The sequence below is a fragment of the Sminthopsis crassicaudata genome, chromosome 1 (assembly GCF_048593235.1).
Source record: "Sminthopsis crassicaudata isolate SCR6 chromosome 1, ASM4859323v1, whole genome shotgun sequence".
In the NCBI taxonomy this organism is placed as follows: Eukaryota; Metazoa; Chordata; class Mammalia; order Dasyuromorphia; family Dasyuridae; genus Sminthopsis; species Sminthopsis crassicaudata.
In genome coordinates this window covers 742,990,874-743,012,557 of record NC_133617.1, presented here as the reverse complement: position 1 = coordinate 743,012,557, position 21,684 = coordinate 742,990,874, and the positions used below count along the sequence as shown (strand labels likewise).

At 48.3% G+C, this 21,684-nt stretch overlaps 1 protein-coding gene across 1 annotated transcript in view; it reads left to right on the top strand.

Moving 5' to 3' along the window:
* ITGA9 (integrin subunit alpha 9) overlaps window positions 1-21,684 on the top strand; it is a 299,345-nt gene that overhangs the window by 214,216 nt on the left and 63,445 nt on the right. The window contains exons 19-20 of the mRNA XM_074284359.1: window positions 17,331-17,417; window positions 19,287-19,366. Of these exons, the coding sequence (XP_074140460.1) occupies window positions 17,331-17,417; window positions 19,287-19,366 (167 nt within the window). The remainder of the gene's footprint in view (window positions 1-17,330; window positions 17,418-19,286; window positions 19,367-21,684) is intronic.

Genomic DNA, 21,684 nt, shown 5'->3' with positions numbered 1-21,684 from the left:
GCCCAAGGAAGGCCAGCAAAGAGGGTCCCTGCTTTTCCTGCTCTGAGTCGGGGTCAAAAGGAGCGTCAGCGGTCTGAAGAGCTGTTTGAGGGCTCGAGAAGGATGCTAGATACAGCAAAGGCTGCTAGCTCAACTAGTCAGCTAACAAGCATTCATGGAGTGCCTCCCACGTGTCTGGTACTGGGGCAAGAAAGCTCTCGTGGCCTCCCCCCACCCAGCACCAAGCACAGCTGCCCCTCCAGGCCCTCTCTTAACTGACGGCAGGAGGAGAGTCGCTCGTGACTTTCCCCCAAACTCCCCTTCTGCAAAAGAGGGCTACAGCAGCATCCCTGGGAGTGTGTAGGAGAAAAGCCAGGAGCCCGGATGGGAGGGGACAGTGGTTGGGCTGGGGCCGCCTCTCATTCCAGCCTCCCCCGGCGTGCACGTGTGCTCAAGGCACATACATGCATCCAGTGCACGCCCATGTACACAGATATACACACACATGCACACACATGCACACAATGCATACATGCATACACAATGCATAGACTTACACCGCGCACACACATGCACACATACACAGGACATGCATACAATGCGTACACATGCCCTCTCCTGATTCTGAGACCAAGGTTCTTTTCATGGGAGCTTTTGTGAATTATTTTATTCTGGAGTCTGAAGGGAAAAGGAATAGTTTAAAAATATTTTAATTAAATATTTAAATATTTCTTAAAAAGGGCATTAGAGTCAGAGGCTGGGGTCAAGTTGTTTTCAGTCATGTTTGACTTACTGGAATGATTCACCGTCTCCTCTAACCCATTTTACAGATGAGGAAACTGAGGCAAGTAGGATTACATGACTTGCCCAGCTAGTAGTGTCTGAGACTGGATCTGAATTCAGATCCTCCTGACTCCAGGCCCAGCACTCTGTCCACTGAGCCACCTCAGATAGCCTCACTTAAATCCCACCTTTGACGTTTACTCTCTGTGTGACTGTTGGCAAGGCACTGTGGAGCTTAGTTTTCTCATCTGTAAATTGAATGTGTTGCATCAATGGCCTCAAAGCTGCCTTCCACTTCTACACCTGCGATCCTGTACCGTGTCTCCTTCAGATTTAATACAAAATTAATATTTTTCTTCAAGTTACGGGACAGAGGCAGAATTGGGCCGTTTCCAGACATGGTAGCTGAAAACTATTGAGATGCTAAAGTTAACTCACTTGGACAGATGAGACAGCTCCACACGGGCAGGCCTCGGGAGGTAGCATTTGAAAGGCCGACTTGGACAAAAGCACTCCGTGAGCTGTGGTGGGTTCCAATAAATCCTGAAAGACAAGCAGTTGTTTACTAGCAAGGCTGGGATTAAACATCTTGGAGAAAACCTGTGAAGTCTTGAACAGCAGAGAGCAGCTCACTAAATGTTTCTCAGCTGAGCAGAAGGAGCCTTGAACTCAGAGAGTTAGTGGTGTTCAGTGCCCTTCTGTGAATCCATCTCTGAGGGAAACAAGATTGGTTCTCACCATTCACGGGGCCCTGCTTTATATACTTCCAGTTACCCCTTTCTGCCCCCTCCTGATATTTTAACCGAGTCCAGGCCACATACATTTGGGGCCTTAGTAGCTTCTCCTATTTGAAGGATGAGTGTGGACACCCTCAATTTCCAATACTGGTCCCCTTCTTTTCCTGTTCTTCTTTGGGAAGAAAGAGAAGGAAAGAGCATTTATCAAGTACCTATTATCTGCCTATTAAGTACCTATTCCAGACAAGACCATCTGGGAGACTTTCCCTTCCACCGGCAAGCTCCCTTCTATGTAATTGCTGTTTATATTCTAGTTTTAGATCTGGTATATTTAGGATACCTTCCTTTGCATTTCCCCCCATAAATTCTCTTGACATTCTTGATCTTTTTTTCTTCCGGAGGAATTTTGTTATTATTTTTTCCTAATTCTATAAAATAATTGCTTGGTAGTGTGATTGGGATGGCCTGAATAAGTAAATTCATTTAAGTAGCATTGTCATTTTTGTTATATTCATTTTATATTTGTTGTATTATTTTTTACATTTTTATATTTATTATATTAACTCTACCTATGAACTAGTATAGGTAGTATAAACCTATCTATAAGAAATTGATATTTTTCCAATTGTTTACATCTGAGTTCTAACAAAATTTTAAATATTTTTATTATATATTTTTTAGTAATAGCTTTTGATTTTCTTTTTTTTTAATATTTTAATAGTTTTTATTTACCAGATCTATGCATGGGTAATTTTACAACATTGGCAATTGCCAAACCTTTTGTTCTAATTTTTCCCCTCCCCCCCAGATGGCAGGTTGACCAATACATGTTAAATATGTTAGAGTATAAATTAAATACAATATATGTATACATGACCAAATAGTTGTTATAGCTTTTGATTTGCAAAATAAATGCAAAGATAGTTTTCAACATTCATCCTTGTGTTGCAAGTTTTTCTCCTTCCCTTTCCCCCATCCCTTCCCCTAGACAGCAAGGAATCCAATATACAATTGTTTTATACATGTTTCTACTATATCCTGCCACTTTGCTAAAGTTGCTAATTATGTCTTTTTTAGTTGATGCTCTAGGGTTCTCTAAGCAAACAATTATATCATCTGCAAAGACTCACAGTTTTGTTTCCTCATTACCTACTCTAATTCATTCAATTTCTTTTTCTTTTCTTATTCCTAAAGCTAACATTTCTAGTATTATATAGTGTTGTTAATGGACATCCCTGCTTCACTCTTGATCTTACTGGAAGGTTTCTAGCTTATCCCCGTTACAGATTACTAATAGTTTTAGAAAGATATTGCTTGTCATTTTAAGGAAAACTCATTTTGTTCCTCTGCTTGCTTGTATTTTTAATAGAAATGGGTACTCTATTTTGTCAAAAAACAAAACAAAACAAACAAAAACAACAACAACAACAACAAAAACTTCCTGTATCTACTGAGATAATTACATGATTTTTACTGTTTTTTTTTTAATGATATGGTCAATTATGGTGGTAGTTTTATTAATATTGAACTGGGTGTATCTCAGCCTTTTCTAAAACTTTGTGGTACAGACTGAGAATTGTAGAATTGTGGAACTAGAGACTCTTGTATTCCTAACTGTGGAGCTTGGAGCAGCCTCAGATGGCCCATAGCCCAGTCTCCCAGCACAGGAAGCACATTTCTTAGGTTGTATTTAGACCCTGCTTGACCACTTTTAGTGATGAGGAGCTTCCTCCCTCCCTCCCAAAGCAGCCCAGTCGGTTACTGGACAGTTCTTCCTACTTTGTGGATGACATCTTACTCCTCAAGCCGTCTTATTTTTATTTATCTGAGTGCAGAGTATCTTACCTTGTAATATATAAACTCCTTGAAGATGAGAATAATTATAATAGTTAACAACTGATCAATTATTAAGTGTCTGCTGCATACTTAGAGCGACTTGTCAAGAATTGCTCAGGCACTAGGTGTCAGAGGTGGGATTTCCTCAGGTATCCCAACTCTTGGATCTGTCTAACCTCTTATATACAGTAGGTGCCTAATGTTTGTGCACAGAGCTGGCTTTCAGAGCTGAGCAATGCTCACAAATGATGTAGGAACTCTATTGAGTGACAAACCGTCCTGAGGACCTGCCCTCGTGTGCTGCCGCCAGTTTAATTTGTCAGCATTTCTCTGCGGCTGCTGCCCCGGGCGTCTTGCTCTGAGGGGCCGACCCTGGGCTGTGCATTTGGAGTTATTTTTGGTAGGCTTTGATTCCTCTCATTCCATCGGTGACCCTGATGTCACAGCGGCCCAGCTGGGTCATAAACACATCGGAGCATGTTCCAGCTCTCTTGGCTAAACTTCCAGGGTATTTTTCTTACACTCTCCCAATGACGTAATGGTGCACTTCAGCTCTTCTCAAAGGCAGCCTTCTCTACCCCGGCTCTGCGTTCTCAGTACCTTCCTTAAAAGGGACGAACGTGCTGACTTTTGCCCAGAGAGTGTCAGACTAACCAGCCCCTGCTTAACATCGCTCAGACGGAAGGACCCGGTGGATTCTCCGGCCGAGACGCCTCGTGCTGGCTCTGTTTACTTTGGTGTCGGGGCCCAGCAGGCCAGCCTCGCCTGCTCCTTGGCCAAGCCCATCCCGAAACCCACCCTCTGTGTGCTGGCTCCTAAAAAAGTCACAGGAATTGGCAGGCTCGGTTCCTTTGGGTGTACCCCAAATGGCGGCACTGAGGGGAGCACCAAGTCTGGTTTGGGGAGGGGTGAGTGCAGAGGGGAGACCCAGTCGAGGAGCCATTTGGAAAATCTTCCCTGTACCCAGACTTCTCCTTAAAATAGAATCATTTTAATGCACTTGACAGAATCTTTTTAATTAATTAGTGCAGAATAATAATGAACATTCACAAACATGTGCTTTTGGTTTGGGGAAGGAGGAGGCTGCGAACTGAAATAAAGATGGTGAAATGGTGCATGTGGAAGGTTGGCACCACATTAGTGATTAAATCATCATGAACCCCAAAGAAATGAATGAATGGATGAAAAACGAAGTTAGTGAACTCTTAGTGACTAAGGGCAAAGCACTAGGGACACAGAGAGAAAATCAACTTGGTCCCTGCTTTCAAGGAGCTGCATTCTGGGAGGGGGAGATGAGCTTCAGTTAGACGAAAAGGTCCATGATCCTCAGGGTGAATCTTCTTTAATGTTATTTCCATGGATAAAAAACTTTTCCCCCCTTCAGTGGCAAACTAAGGATTGTGTTCTAGATGCAAATACTGTGGACCATGAATGAGGGCAATGACAGGACCCAGAAAAGGGGTGGGGAGGGAAGGGCTCTTCTCCCTTTCTAATTTTGACCAATTGCTCTTACTAAGTTCTATGATTTACTGTTCCTATTACTGATTTGTCCCCTTAAAGTTCTCTACCGGGGTACAAAGCCCATTTGCTTCACATTAGGGACTTCTTTCACCTTTCAAATGAGACAGTTGGACTTGGTGACCAATAAAGTCCTTTTCAGTTCTGCATCTGTGATCCTGAGACCTCTACTATTACTGTCTCTAAGATTTCTAAAATACTTGACAAGAATCAAATTCTGAATTTCCATCAATTGGGTTAAGATGGGGGCTTTTAACTGAATCTTGCAGCTACAGGAGTGAAGACCACAAAGCATTTATTTCTGCTCAGGAAATTAAGATGAGGAAAGGGATGGCTGGTTGGGGGGGTCAGGTGGTAGGAGGCGAAAGTGCACTCCCTCCTGCCCTTGGTTCAGTGCCTTCTGAAATCTAAAGTGATTTAAACATATTTTCCAAAAGTTAGTACTCAAATGAAGTTACAAATTAGGATCCATGGGAGCAAAATTAATTCTTTCTGGAACTTCGAGCACATATATCCTTTTTAAAAAATTTTTTTTAATGTACTTTTTAAAAATTAATTTTATAATTATAACTAGTAATGGTGATAGTAAGCAATTTTGTTTCACTCCTGATCTTACTGGGAAAGGTTTCAGTTTATCCCCATTACATATGAGAGCACATATATCCTTGCTTCAGACTCTAAGGTTTTGGGCTCACTTGGTTAGAGCCCGAAGGGGCCTAAGAGGCCATAAGAGTTTAGGGACCATCCCACCCCATCCCTTGTCTAGGATCCCAGTCTGGAAGTGTCTGAAGTGGAGGCTGGTCCGATGTCTTTCTGACTCCGGAGTCCCACTTTGCCAGGGTTTGGCAAAACTCCAGCCCGAAGGCCAGATAGCCGATTTTGTATGGCCTGCTGGCTGAGAACGCCTCTTGTGCTTTAAAACACAGTAGTATTTTTGTAGCAGTGGAAGATGTGTCACCTTTGGGAAGACTCAACTGTTAATAATGCTGTTGATCACCACCTCTATTGGTGGTATGGTCCTTCTACCCAGGTATGGTCTTGCTTGCTTCCCCCTGTTCTCTGGGTGATTGCTGTGGGCTTGGTCTGGATTTTAGGCAGTGGACTGGGGGGGAGTTACTAGAAAGGTGTGGGCAGGGCCAAAATGGGAGCTCTGGACACCTTACTTGGGCCTTGCCTCGGTGGTACCTGGTGATAGAAGGGTCTCCATGGCTGCAGCCTTGAAGGAGTTAACAGCCTTTCTAAATCCCTCTGACTCACAACTAGGCGCTAGCCTAAACAGAGACGGGTCATGGCTCTTTTCATCTGACACTCTACAGAACCCCAAGGTCCTTTGCATTCAGGGAAATGATTGATTTCCCAGTTTTAGAGCTGCCGGCTGACTTCCTCCCCCTTTACCGCAGTGGGGATGGTTCAGGGCAGAATCTCGGGTCAGGCTCGCAAAGGAGAGGATGCTTCTTTTATTCTCTCTCCCCTGAAGCTCCTTGTGTCCAGCGGAAAGTTCTGAGCGCCTTCCTTCGAAATTGTTACCCATATTCACTGGAGGTAATGAGCCCCTGTATCACACCCGGCTCTATCTCATGTCACCAAGGGAGGAGATGGCTGAATCCCTGAGCCAAGGGAAGCTACCTTATCGCAAAACCTTGAATGTTGATTGTAATCAATAATTTGGTGAGCTTTTATTAAGTGTCTGCTGTGTGCAGAGCATTGCACTAGGAGTTTGAAATTGAAAAACAGAGTTCTTGCTGTCAAGAACCTTAGGTCCAGCTGGGGGAAAACAAAGCCATCTATACCCCAAATGTCTGGTATGGTAAACAAAACAAAACAAAACAAAAAAACTCGCTGCATCTGCCGTCAGAAAACTGGAGGTCATTTCCCACCCTTGGTACTGATCAATAACTTAATAGATATTTATTGACTGATTTTGCACAAAACATTTGGACCTCAGTTTCCTCATCTGTAGGATGCAGATAGTGAGGGACAGATGACTTCCCACTGGCTCCATCTAGCTTTGTATCTAGGATCTGGTGAAATACAAAGTACTTTTGGTGTGGGAGCCTTTGAAATTGGGCATTCAGGAAAAGTTCCTGGCAAGAAGTAGTACTTAAGGTCAGCCTGAAATTAAACTGGCAATTCCAGGAGGCAGAAGGGAAGAGAAAGAACACTTCTAGAGGGGGAAGGCACAGAGGTGGGAGATGAGAAGAAGGAACAGCAAGCAGGCAGCTTGGCTTAATGTCCAGTGAAGGGGAGCTTAATGGGAAATCAGTTTGGGAAGATGAATTGATACCAAGTTTTAGGGTGTTAAATACCACACAGAAGAATTTGGCTCTTCCCTTTTTTGCCAGAACTTCATCCTGACTCCTGCTCCTTGGTTTCTCCACTGCAGCCCTGATAGAGTGGGCAGAGATGGTTAGTCTTTGCCCAAGAGAGGCAAAGTCTAGGAGGGACCCGTCCTTGGAACAGGGCATGAGAGCCTCTGGCTGGCTGGGGGTGGGGTGGGCACTGTTCCACTCCCATGTGCTAGAGCAGAGGATGAGCTGTAAGCCATTGGAAATCCATCCAGGTGAGAAGCATCATGCATCTGCACCCGAGGCACCTGGGACAGGTGGGGGAATAGGAAAAGGGGTCGGCGGATTTTAGGAGTGGGATCCAGTTAGGGGGTGCACTGGAGATGATCGGCCCCTTTTCAGTGTGAGCCCTTATACTTTGGAAAAAGGCAAAGAGTCAGAGAGCAGTTTGATTTGTTCCTTATCTAGATTAAGGAAATGATGGAGAAAATGTTTCACATTGAACTGAAAAGTACATTAGCATCCTGTTTTTGAGAGCTGCTTACATCCTTTTAACTCATTTTTCATGGTTTTTTGGTCTGTCTGTTGTTTTTCTAGAGAGGTTATTCTCACTCAGCCCTAAAATGGAGTCCAAAGATTGTAATTAACTTGGAGAAAAAAAAAGCTTGGGACAAATGACATCAGTCCCAGTTTTGGGGGCTCTAAGTTTTCCTAATTTCTCAGATAAGAATGGGGACACCAATAACTCGACTACTAGAAAGGGTATTTTCCCTTCACTCTTCTTGAGGTACTACTCTTTGGTTCCCGCTCCATTTAAATTTCCAGCCCTTAGCACAGTGTCTGGTACATAGGGAGTGTTTATAAATGTTTGATAACTTGATTTGAATTTCTAGTTCAGGTAGAAAGATGAGGATCGCCTTGCATGCGACATTTTGTCCTAATAAGTAAAATGTTTATTCCCTCTTAAATTTTTTTTTAGTAATATTTCTTGTTTATTCAATGCCTAAATTTCTCCTCGAATTCTTCCCAGAAAATAATGCCATGGAACAAAGAATTTCAAACGCTTTCTCAAAATCAGCCCCCATCCAATGTGGAAGATTTTGTATTTTCTGTACGTCTCGGTGATTGTGAACATTTGGCCTTTTCTAAACATTCACCCTGCAAAAGTCTGGTGCTTTCCTTTCATCAAGGATGCCTTCAGTGCGTGACAAGACCATTCTCATAAAAATTTAAAGAGATGAAAAAAGCAGGCAAAGAGATTGAAGATTGTCGATGTCTTCTGATTCCCTTGGCTTGATGTAAATCTTGATTTTTTTTTCTTCCATTCTTTTGGAATCTTTCCCCCATCTTCACATTTAATTCCTTGGTCCTTTTAACAGCATGATTTTTTTTTCTTCTGCAAATACTAGAAAGGTCCAGCTACTCTTCCTGCTACTTTTTTGCTACTTCCTCACCTTGGGTCCTGAGGTGGAAGAGTCCCAATCTGGTGGCACTGAGATTGGATCACTATGAAAACCCTGGCAGATCTGTTCCATTTCGTGCCTATTTGCTTTCCTTTGATTTTTCACCAAAGGGCCCTCTGGGGACAGTCTGGTTTAGCTGATCTTCCTCTCAGTTTTCTCCTTAGTTGGCCCTTGCTGTTCTGGGAGACCATCCTGTTCACAAGCATCCATTCTCCTCTCTGCCGTGTGCTCTAAGGCAGTGTTGTCCTTGGCCACCATGTCTCTCCGCTTGGCGGGAAGATGGAGTGTTTGTTGGCTGGGGTGGTTTCTGGGCTCTCTTGGTCTCATTGTGGGTGAGTATTTTCCATCTGTTGAATTTTTCTAGGAAATGTTAATAGTTCAAGTCGACGACTTCCCTTTTATCTCTTTCCCAATTTTTTCAGAGTCAGAAGCTTGTCTAAATAGGTCAGGTTAGAACGGCTATAACTGCACGTAGCCCCTTCTTTCCAGCTTTGGCCTTTTCTTAATTTGGCATTGGCCGTGACCTTTGCTCAAACGCTTGATGTTCTGATTCTTTAGGCAGTTTATTCAGAAATGACGGACTTCTGCAGTCATGGCTGAGTAGCTAAGAAGAGAGCGCTCTCTCTCTTCATATATAGATATATCTATATGTCCATCTTTATATCTATTTTTATGTCTCTATATGTACTTATATATAGATGTATTTATGCATATATAGCTTTATATACATATATAAAAAGATATAATTTAAGATTTCACTGCTATATGGAACTCTCAGAGGAGAAACACTATCTGCTGGTATGAGTGAACGTCGTCTGGACCTTCTCCTATTAGAGCGTTGCCAGGACCTCTGAGAAGTAAAATGGCTAACAGAATGATCCAGTAACTCCTGAGAAGATGAGATGTGCTTTGAGGGGCACGTCTATTTGATCTCTTATTTATGTCTCCCAGGAGGACTTGTAAGCGGTCCCTCTGTTTCTTCACGGCCTCTAGTTTCGTTCTGAGTGAAAATGTCCATGTCATTATGGGTCATCGTTCCAGAATCCTGGCCACTCACTGATCACTAGCCAATGACAGCAGTGATGTGCTGCAGTGGAGGGCCTGGAGTCAGGAAGACCTGAGTTCGAATGTAGCCCCAGACCCTTCCTAGCTGTGGGAGCCTGGGCAAGTCACTTAACCTTGTTTACCTCAGTTTCCTCACTTAGAAAAGGAGTTGAAGAAAATGACAAACCACTTCAGTGTCTCTGCTAAAAAACCCCAAATGGATCACAGAGAGTTGGACATGACTGAGCAATAACAAACACATGAAGAGTGCTGTTCTTGGACTGAGAACAGTTTATGAGACACTGCTCAGATTGGGGCTGATTGTTAAAATTTCAGAGGGAGCATTTGCTCCTTGGAAATCAGGACGACAAATCAGGACGTGGTTTATTGTTTGGTTGAGTTTTTAGACTTGAGAAAATGGTTAATAATGCAGATTAGATTTAAAAGTATGTTGTATTTCCCTTCCTCACAAGAGTCAGTTGTTCAGTGTTCATCAGCACATCCGTGACTGAAAATGGGGAAGCTTTTAGCATCCTCTCCCCTCTTCCCCCTTTCCTTTTTCTCACCCACTCTGTTGAACTGCAAAAGCCCACATGGGCCCGAGAGCTTTGGGGCATTTTGTCCAGTTCGTGAGTTCACGTAGCCAATCATTTCTCACTAAGTGGCAGCTTTTGCACTTCACTGGGCTGGCTCTCTGGTTCCTGGGACCATCCTCAGAACTCTTGTTCTTCCTGTGAGAGCGGAGTCAGAGCTTTTACAGAGTCAGCGTAATCCAGGAGAAACTATCCTAGATGGGGTGAAATGCTGGAAAGAGGCCCATCACCGCCCCTTGTTATTTGAATGTGTACATGCATTAAAGACCCAACGTCCTTGGGAAAACAAATGTTTCTTTTGAAAAGAGATCTTGAGCTCCACAAATAAAGGTGGCAGGTCTGGTTCACATTCAGAAGTGCATGGAGGACAAACGTGAGCTGCCACGGCGTGGCCCACTGGAGGTGGGGGAGTTCAGGGCAGTGCCTTGAGACCTTCGTGGATGGGCAGGAGGGCAGAGGCCTTCTCTGTGGGACGCCCGTGGGACAGCAGCCGCCTTCTGGGCTGGGATTCAGGAGAGGAGGAAGGGAACAGCGAGGAAAACCCCCAGAGCTCCCGGGCTTGGGCTATGGGACACAGTTTCCTGGCTCTGCGGGGTGTGGCCTTGGCCTTCATGCATCAAGGGAGTGAGTCCAGTCAGGAGTTCCTGTGGCACCTCCCTAGTTCCCTGGTGGTTGTGGGGCCCATAGCACGGTCTTCTTGTGTTCCCACCTATGGGGGACTCTGAAAGCTGGGGATGGATGACGACATGCTTGTCGTCAGAGCCGTAGATCTGACCTTCCCGGATGGAACCTGACCTCCTCCTCCCCTGCTCTGCCATAATGAGGCGACTCGTGAGCAATCGGGCATCTCTGTGACAGACGTCACTCCTGTCTGTAGCCCTCGTGATGTGAGCGGCACGGGTGGCCCATGGGTAGAGCACTGGACCTGGGTCAGAAAGACCTGGGTCAGAATACTGCCTTGGGCAATTCCTGGCTGGGGAGACCTGTCACCTTTCTGCCTCAGCTTCCTTGTGCACACAGTGGGAGAAATAGCATCACCTGCCTTTGAGAAGATTGCTGTGAGATGAACCACGTAAAGCGCCTCGCAGACCTTAAAGCACTGGAGAAACAGGAACTTTTAGCTCCTGAGGAAGGAAAGTCTCCCACCAAAGTGTCACCGTCAGCCCTCGCTCCGCCCTCTCCCTCCCCGACATGGCCCAGTGTTTCTGTCTGTCTCAGGCTCTGTGGGTCTCACTTTCACTTCTTTCTCCTCTTTTTCCTTCCTCTTTCCCCCTCCCCGCCACCTTCCCTCAGATGGCCACGAAATGGAGCTGGAAGGCGCGCGCTAGTGTTTGTTCTGTCTTCAGCTAATGTCTCAGGTCTCATTCTCCAGTCTGAAAGTCAGAAATTGGAACAGAAAACTCCAGTTTGGGTCCGGTCTCTGGTCTCACCCATGGGGGGAATGGGCTCCTCTTGTACACTGTGACTTATCCCTGCCCACAGGAGTCAGAGTCCTCTGGAAATTATGTTCCCACACCTGCCATGAGTGGAAAAAGAAGGCAGCTGCATTTGTGTGTGTGTGTGTGTGTGTGTGTGTGTGTGTGTGTGTGTGTGTGAGTGTGAGAGTGTGTGTGTGTGTGAGTGTGTGTGTGTGTATGAGTGTGTGTGTATGTGAGAGTGTGTGTGTGTGTGGCGTGTGAGTGTGAGTGTGTGTGAATGTGTGTGTGTGTATGTGTGTGTGTGTGAGAGTGTGAGTGTGTGTGTGTATGTGTGTGTATGTGAGAGTGTGTGTGTGTGTGGCGTGTGAGTGTGAATGTGTGTGAATGTGTGTGTGTGTGAGTGTGAGTGTGTGTGTGAGTGTGTGTGTATGAGTGTGTATGTGTGTGAGAGTGTGTGTATGTGTGAGTGTGTGTGTGAGAGTGTGTGTGTGTGGTGTGTGTGTGTGAGTGTGTGGTGTGTGAGTGTGTGTGTGTGTGTGTGTGTGAGAGTGTGTGTGTGTATGTGTGTGTGAGTCTGTGTGTATGTGTGTGTGAGTGTGTGTGTGTGTGAGTGTGAGTGTGTGAGTGTGTGTGTGAGTGTGAGAGTGTGTGAGTGTGTGTGTGTGTGTGTGTATGGTGTGTGAGTGAGTATGTATGTGTGAGTGTGTGAGTGTGAGTGAGTGTGTGTGTGTGAGTGTGTGTTAGTGTGAGTGAGTGTGAGTGTGAGTGTGTGTATGGTGTGTGAGTGAGTATGTATGTGTGAGTGTGTGAGTGTGAGTGTGTGTGTGTGTTTGTGTGTGTGAGTGTGAGTATGTGAGAGTGTGTGTGTGAGTGTGAGTGTGTGTGAGTGTGAGTGTGTGTGTATGGTGTGTGAGTGTGAGTGAGTATGTGTATGTGTGTGTGAGTGTGTGAGTGTGTGTATGTTTTTGTGTGAGAGTGTGTGTATGTGTGTGTGTTTGTGTTGTGTCTGTGTGAGTATGTGTGTGTGTGAGTGTGTGAGTGTGTGTGTGTGAGTGTGTGAGTGTGTGTGTGTGTGAGAGTGTGTGTGTGAGTGTGTGAGTGTGTGTGTGTGAGAGTGTGTGTGTGAGTGTGTGTATGTGTGTGTATGAGAGTGTGTGTGTGAGTGTGAGTGTGTGTGAGTGTGTCTGTGTGTGAGTGTGAGTGAGTGTGTATGTGTGAGTGTGTATGTGTGTGTGAGTGTGAGTGTGTGAGTGTGTGTGAGTGTGTATGTGTGAGTGTGTGAGTGTGTGTGAGTGTGAGTGTGTGTGTGTGAGTGTGAGTGTGTGTATGTGTGTGTGTGTCGTGTGAGTGAGTGTGAGTGTGTATGTGTGTGTGTGTGTGAGTGTGTGTGTATGTGTGAGAGTGTGTGAGTGTGTGTGAGAGTGTGTGAGTATGTGTGAGAGTGTGTGAGTGTGTGTGTCGTGTGTGAGTGAGTGTGAGTATGTGTGAGAGTGTGTGTGTGTATGTGTGAGAGTGTGTGAGTGTGTGTGTGAGTGTGAGAGTGTGTGTGTCGTGTGTGAGTGAGTGTGAGTATGTGTGAGTGTGTGTGTGTGTATGTGTGAGAGTGTGTGAGTGTGAGAGTGTGTGAGTATGTGTGTGAGTGTGAGAGTGTGTGAGTGTGTGTGTCGTGTGTGAGTGAGTGTATGTGTGAGTGTGTGTGTGTATGTGTGAGAGTGTGTGAGTGTGTGTGAGTGTGAGTGTGTGAGTATGTGTGTGAGTGTGAGAGTGTGTGAGTGTGTGTGTCATGTGTGAGTGAGTGTGAGTATGTGTGAGAGTGTGTGTGTGTATGTGTGAGAGTGTGTGAGTGTGTGTGTGAGTGTGAGAGTGTGTGAGTATGTGTGTGAGTGTGAGAGTGTGTGAGTATGTGTGTGAGTGTGTGTGTATGTGTGTGTTTGTGAGATTGAGATGAATACAGGGTTCCCTGTGTTTGATAAATTTGGGATGGCGGGACGGGATCGAAAGGGTGGGGGGGTTGTTTTTACTAAAACCCACTTCTTAGGTATTTCTCATCATACGTTCAGCCTCTGCCTTCTCAGCGTGTCCAGGAGAACCGTCATCCACCGAGGCTACCCAGGGAAGCCCCAAGAATGGTCCGATAGACCTGAGATGCTTTCACTTTGCCCTTGTAGTCCAGCACCTGGTCCAGAATCTGGCCCTTAATCAATGCTGATCGATCAATCACCTGGCCAAATGATTGCTCTGAAACCCCAGAGGAGGCTGAGGTCATGATTTCACACCCCGTTACCCATCGAGTCTTGTGGCTGTAATTACAGTAGCGTGTTGGCGGGCGGGTCCAGCCGTGTGAATCGGGTCCTTGGGCCAAGGAGCTCCCCCTGCTGCCGTGGGGACGCTGTACCTCACTGCCCAGTCGCCTCCCTCCAGCAGAGCGGTGCCATCTTGGAAAGAGTAGAGACATCTTAGGCAAGAGGACTCCTTCCTTCCTTCCTTCCTTAGGCTGCGTGGGGAAATGACAGAAAACAGGGAGCTGGAAAGGAGGCTGGCTTTGGTTCGGGGGTGGGGTTGGATCCGGGCATGGTCACTTCCCACCTGTGGGACTTTGGGCACATCCCTTGGCTACTCCGACCCCGTGTTGCTCCTCTCTAAAATGAAGGTGGTTGGACTCGATGGCCTCCCGGGTCCCTTCCGATGCTAAAGCTGTAATTCGATGACTTCCTTTGTTGTGGAAGAAATCTCTCCTCTCCCCTGCCCTTTAGAGAAGTGTTCCATCACCTTTTGAAGCACACAGGTAAAGATTTGTGGCTCATTACCCCAGTTCAATGGGTGGGCAAGGAGGGCAAACTGAACCCCGGAGCCGTCGTTCCACCGTTTCATACTCTACCAACAGCATGCCGTGGCTGCCCAACTGACCACGGGGGAATTGAGTAATAAAAGTTCAGTGTACTTGGCCACCAAGAACTTACTTCTCTATACAAACTATGTTTTTTAAAATTCAATTTTAATTTAATTTTTAATGAAAAAAAAATCCATGTTTTTCCTTTCCCACCCTCTCCCCCTTCAACAAAGAAACACAATTCATGTAACAAATCCGGATGGCTGAGCAAACGTGTCTGTCCCTTTTTCGTTTTGCCTTGGGCCTCCCTCCATGTGCTAAAGGCCCCACGGTCAGTGACTACTCGGGAGAGCGGCAGTTGCCTGGGTTGATGTGCAGAACCCTCTGGTAGGGTCCAAATGGATATAGAAACTGCCCGTCATTGATCACCTGACTGGCAGGGGTTCCTTGAGCTAAGGAGAGGAGGGGAGTCTGTTCCCCCATAACTTCCACATTGGCTTGTCTTCCTGGAGACTGCAGAGCTGGTCCACTGCCCAGCACTCACTTGCTAAGTCCTAGGGATCCCTGGGTTCCATCAGCCTTTCTTCACTGCACAGAGCTTTCCAAACTCACTAGTGCAGCTGCACTGGCCACCTTGCAGACCCTCACTCTCCCACCTCCATGCCTTTGTCTTTCCTCCCCATGCCTGACATTCTCCCTTCCCACCTCCGGCTCTTGTTTTCTCAGTTTTCCTTCAAGGCCCTTCCCCGTTCCCCTCTGACATTCCCCTCTATGGTTCTGTGTGAACCTTATTACTTCCCCGCTGGCTCCCGAGGCAGGGACTGTCCTTTACCCGTTCTGTGTATCCCAGAACAACACTGTCGTGGCTGATTGAGACGGCGTCCTTGTCTGCCCCGTGATGGGAGCCGGGCAGGAGGAGCCCTCTGTGCTGGGCACCTTGGGCTCTTAGAGGCTTTGGAGCTGCTTCCGGCAGACCAGAAAGCCTGGGGGCCAGAATTCAGAGTGGATGAGGGTCATCCACCAATGGCCATTGGCGGATGGTGATATGGGGGGACGGGATGATGGGGCAGAGGGAGATGAGGCAGTGCAGCTCATCAGCATTTATTAAACACCTCTGTGTGCCCGGCCATGCTAAACACTGGGGACGCAGTGAAAGCACAAGCCAGTCCCTGCTTCAAGGAGCTCACCAACTAACGGGGACGGACCTGTGCTGAGAGAGGGGAAGCTCTCCCCAAAGGGTGCCCAAAGCTCTCCGGGCCCGGGGAAGAGCATGAGGCTCTCCGGGACCCAAACACCCGAGTCCTGAGTCAGAGCATTCTCTTCCCTGTCTCTCGGTGGAGTCCGCTGGCTCGGAACTTTGACCCCTGTCCATCCACATGCTGGATGGTCCTGAGGCTTTCCTCCAGCAGCCTGGCCCGACCTTTGTGCTGCACGTTCTCCCCTCCCCCTCCTGCCTCGGCTCCTGCAGGCTCCATGAGGTCCCCCCTCCCCACCCCTGCCTGGGGTTTCCCTAATCGCTGGCACATGTCGGCCCTGCCTGGGGCAGTGCATGACAAGCAATAACTCACGCGCAGCGGAGCCGCTGGACGGCGACCGTCAAGGCCGGAACTTCGGGGATCGGGGGATTTTATAGCATGTTTTCAGCAGCTACAAAGACAAGGGTTGAATGACATGAAATGATGATTGAGGCTCGGCAGCCTCTGCCGAGTTGATGTGGGGGGGCCAGCTTGGGCAGTTGTGTGTTTGATCCTGAGGGAAAAGAGTCAGTTATTCTAAGCTGGCGGCCCCGGGCCGGGCCTGGTGGTCCCTCTTCTTGGACGTGGCTTGAGATGGCAAGAGATGGAGAGACAGAGAGACAGAGAGACAGAGAGAGGAGATGAAGAGGGAGATACACACACACACACACACACACACACACACACAGACACACACATAGATACACACACACAGACACACACACAGATACACACACAGATACACACACACAGACACACACACAGATACACACACACAGACACACACACACAGACACACACACAGATACACACACACACACGCACACACAGATACACACACAGATACACACACACACACACACACACACACACACACACACACACACACACACACACACCGAGACAGACAGAGACACCAGAGTCTGACCAATGCAAGAAATGCACATGCAAGCGAGGCGGTCCCTGCCTTCAGGAAGCTTACATTCGAATGGAGGAAGACAACACAGAAAGGGGGCGGAAAGGGGGCCGTGGGGCATCATGGCATGGAAGTGACCTGGGCAGGCTTGGGGCTGGGCCAGAGCCAGTGTGGTTCTCGGGACAGGACCCAGGGCTGCAGTCGGGGTGTGTGTGTGTGTGGGTTGCCTATGGGCAGAAGGCTGGGTTCAAGGCCCAGTGGGTAAAGCTGCAGAGTGGCTTGAGCAGGTCAGGGGAGAGCGGGGTTCTGGGCTCCCTCCCTCTGGAGCTGGGCCCAGCAGCGTTCTCAGCCTCCATGTCACCCATTGGCCTGGAGGGGGTTTGGGACCCCTCCGAACCTCTTGATGTTTTTCACATTAGCGACTCTCAGCCCTGACTTCTCCATCTTGGGCTGCAGAGTTGTGGGAGGCATCTTGCATGATCCCTGGCACATATTAGGTACTTTGTTTCTCACACGATTCCTGGCACACAGTAGGTATTTTCTGGTGTCTGCTGATTTCTTTTTGGGCGCAGCTCCTCGGCGTCCTCCGTTGGTGAGGGGGAGACCTTGGCTTTGGTCTCCGGACTTTCTCAAGTTCATAGGACTCCTTCCTCTCTCCCCCAGTCATCCCGTGTGGTTGTGTTTCTCTTCCAGGAGGAGATGGGCATCTCCTGCGAATTGCTGGAGTCCGACTTCCTCAAATGCAGCGTGGGATTCCCTTTCATGAGGTCCAAGACCAAGGTAAGGAGCCGTCTCTTTTCTTCCCTGCCCAGAAGCCACCAGAGACTTGGTAACAAGAGACAGAGGACCCGGCTTCCAGGACTCCCCGGTCCACACCTCTCTGACCTTGGCCAAGTCCCATCTATAAAAAGGGGCTGGCGTGGGTGACCCTCAGGTCCCTTCTGGCCAGCCCTGGGATCCTGTAAGGAATGGCTCCCAGATCAGCCCCTGCTCTCTCTGCCTGGGTCGGACATGATGTTTTCCTGCTGACAGGGGCCTCTCTGTGAGCATTACAGGACCAGGGCAGGCTGCTATGGGGGTGCCACGGTGGGCAGAACGCCCACCTGGAGTCAGGGAGCCACTAGTGTGGCCTCAGACTAGTCGTGTGATCCTGGGCGAGCTCCCGTTTCCTCGCTGCTTACTCTGACTGTACTTTCATTTCTAGAAGCCGGGTCCTTGCCCAGGCTGTGCCCCCAGCCTGAAACGCCCTCATTCACTCTGCCAGGACTCCTCTGTCAGAATTCCTGTCTACCAGTCATTCAACAGGCACTAGCTAAGCCCAGTGGCTCTCCCTCTCCAATAAGCTCTATTTCCTCATCAGGATAAAGATCACCCTCCCTTTTCCCCCCACCCCTCACCTCAGGAGAACATAAACTCCCTGAAAGCAGAGGCTTTTTGTGGGGACTTGTCTTATGTACCTCCATCTATCAGAGAGCCAGCCCGGCAAATTAAAACACGCGCAGAGGATTAAACTCAGTGGTAACAGGCTCATTACGCTGGAACCGAAGAAACCCAGTCTCACTCTCCCATTTTACAGAGGGGAAAACTAAGGCCAGAGTGGTGAGGTTTAAACTCAGCTCCTGATTGCTCTGAAGCCGACACTCTTTCTGTGGGCCGGGCTGTTGGGATCCCTAACCCAGGCATTTCCCAGCATTCAAGCTCACCTACAAAAACGATTGGAATCACTTTGACTAAAATATAAAAATCACCTCCCAGTCTACACTTCTAGGGGATCCAAGTCCAAACTCCGCTCTCATTCAGTCCCCTGACACTATTTACTGGTCACTCACTGTATGCCAGAACCCCCCCCCCGCCCCGCCCCAGACGGAAGGCGGCCCCGTGACAGGCTCTGGGAGCGCTGCTAGAAATGCTTTTCTGGGTGCGGGTCCCTGAGCCACGGGGCCCACTTCAGATGGGAAGGCTCTTGGTCTTCCTTGTGTGGAAGACATTTTACCAGCCAAACAGGAGCCCCCTTCATGGGGGAGTCCTGGAGGGCCCCTGGTGTGGGAGGAGTTGCCTCTGGCCCAGCGGTGCCCAAGGTGGACCCTCCCACCTCCTCTGACGGAAGCTTCGCCCCTTTCCCCATGCTCTTACTCCAGCGTGACCTCAGCTCAAGGTCAGGCCGGAGTTGATAGACTGGCGAGAGGGAGGGGAGATGTTGAAGGCACCCCCTTTCGTGAGCTCCGACCCAGGTTTCCAGCGCCCTTTGGTGGAGGCCTCTTCCCTAAAGGAGTTTCAAGTACAGTCTCCTCACTTTTGTTATTTCTGATGATCAGAATGCTCACTTCATTTGGCTTGGGTTCATGACAGAGGCAATAAAATAAAAACCTAGAACCCCCAGACCACAAAACTCTCCCTGGGAGCTCCCTTGGAGGTCTTTAAACATGCGTCCGGCTCGTCACACTGGGGGGAAGAGCATGAAGCCCGGGCTCATCTGGGAGAAATGCAACACCTCCCAGCATCCTCCTATTGAACTGATGCACGTGGCCGGACTCTGTGCAAGATGCGCAGAAAAGGGAAAGCTTGTCAAGCCGGGGAGCCCCTGGGAGGTGGAGGGATTGGCTGAGAGTCAGGGGGCTGAGCCCGGGGCTCTCCTTTCTCTCCCTCCAGTACGAGTTCAGCGTGATCTTTGACACCAGCCACCTGTCCGGGGAGGAGGAAACGCTGAGCTTCCTTGTCACGGCTCAGAGGTAAGGGCGTGAAACATCTGGCCCAAGACTTTCCTCTTGGCTCTCGTTGCCTTTTAAAAGTGAGAAGGGAGGGCTCTCCTCTAGATCTTTGGGCCGGCCCGTGTCTCAGGCCTTCGGCGCGATGGCGGCCGGCCCCGTGAGCCTCCATACTTATCCCCAGCCTTCATTAACCCCCAGAGAAGTCGGTTTCTTTACCAGAGCTAACACATTTCTGTCAGCTTCTAGTTTTTGCTGGAAGTTCTTCTGAATGGAAACGGGTCATGGATGTTGGGAGGCAGCAGGTACCGTCCGGAGTAGACAAGCCGAGCCTTCCGAGGGGACTTTGGGGGGCCCTCCCCGGCCTCCGCTGACCGAAGTGGGGGAGATGTCGCCGAGGCCCGGTTCCCAGGCTCCGAGGAAGTCAGTCAACAGCCAGCATTTATTAAGCACTTTCTTGCTGAGGGAACAGTAAGATCTGCCAATTTCCCCCAGAAAACCAGCTCTTTGTGTGTGTGAGAAGCTCCCAATCCATGAGTTTCCTGTGATAAAGGGAAGCTTTTTGATGTCTGGCTTCCTTGACTCTGCTTTAAAACTTGGCTCAGGCCGGGGCAGCTGTTCGGAAAGAGACGAGGCTTTGTGGGTAAATCAGCCGGCCACGCGGGGAGGTGGTGAGAGGCAGAAGGTGCTGCTGCTCCCGCTGGGAGGGGACGGGTTTGGTCATTTGGTGTGGGGGGCCTGGAGGCAGCTCTGAGTGTCCCAGTTCTGCTCCTTTGGGGGAAAGGAGGGTGAGGGCTGCTGCTCACATCCACCATACGGCGAAGCTCGTCTGCAGGGAAGGCTGGGAGCTGAAACCCCTTTGCTTTGGGGCATCTCTGAGAGAGAATTATCCATTAGATAATGAACTCCACGAGGGCAGGGATCTGATCCAGGCTGCAGGAGGTACTGAATCGACGATCGTTCAATTACAACTCAGATCCCATGAGCCTGAAACTTATCTTATTTTGAACTTTTATTGAAATCCTTTACTTTTCCATTACTTTTATTTCTAAATCCAGGATGGCCTCACAGTCTTAGTGCAGCATTAAAGGGTAATCACTTTAAAATGCACTAAGACTTTTGAGGCCCTCAGCCTTCCCCAGAAAGTCATCGGAATAAAAAACCCAGAGGAAAGAAAAAAGAAAAGGACCATTTCCACAAGACTAGCCAGTAATCCACTGAATCTGGCCGGATAGGCAGTATTCAGTACCTGTATTTGCACCTCTGCAGAGGTAGAGGAAGGCCAGTTTGAAAGACAGGAAGCCCTCTCTATATTCTGTTTTAATTATTACACAGTCACCAGAACAAGGGATCCCATTTGACGTTTCCATCCGGCACCTGGCAATGACTGGGCTTTCATCTTCTGAAATGGAAGCCGAGTAAGTGACCACCAGGAGTTATGGGTTCGGGCAGCCCATTCCTGGGCCCCCGTGGGTCTCCCGAGCCATTGCTTATCTCGGCTTCCTTTGCCAGAAACGACACGGACTGTGGAGAATGGAAGCTCCGAGTGGATTATGGTTTGTGGTTATGTTCAGCCCTTAGCACAGTCCCTTATTAATTGGAGGGGCTTAATCAGTGATTGCGGATTCAAGCAAGCCTGTTGGAGCTCTATTTTCCCACCTTGAGGGCTGAATTTTGAGAAGAACCTTCTTCTGTCTGGGTCTGTCCATGTTGGCCAAGTCACATATAAACTTGTAAAATTCTTCTTCTTCTGGGTCTATCTCTGCTCTCTTGACTCATCAGTCTCCATGAGATCTTCATGGGAGATCCAGCACATGGCATCTGACCAGAGCCATAACGAAGGCGGAGCCACTGGGGCTTTGTATGGGGCCCTAATTTTAGAGTGCTTAAGCGGCAAGGGACAGTTCTTTCTTGGTCTTCCTCTCTCCCATCCTCCACACCTAGGCTCCAGTTAGTGCTTTCCTTTGAGATTACCTTTTGATTACTCTATGTCTTGCATGTATATAGTTATTTGCATGATATCATTCCCCCCTCCCCATTACAACATGAACTCCTTTAGGGCAGTGTCTGTGGTCTTACTCTGTATCCCAAGGTTTGGCCCAGTGCCTGCCACATGAAAAGTGCTTAATAAATGCTTGTTGACTTAAAATGCAAAGCTTCCCGGTGGTTTGCTGGGTGCCTCTCTCCCCTCCCGAAGTCGAGGGCACTGCTCGTGCTTTATGTTCTGGGCGAAGTTCACGGTGCCTTCCCCAGGGAGAGTGCTTCCTGATTTCGGCTCTGTGCTGGAGCTGATTTGGGGCTTGCAGGAAGATGCAATGACATGATTTTTTTCCCTTTCTCCC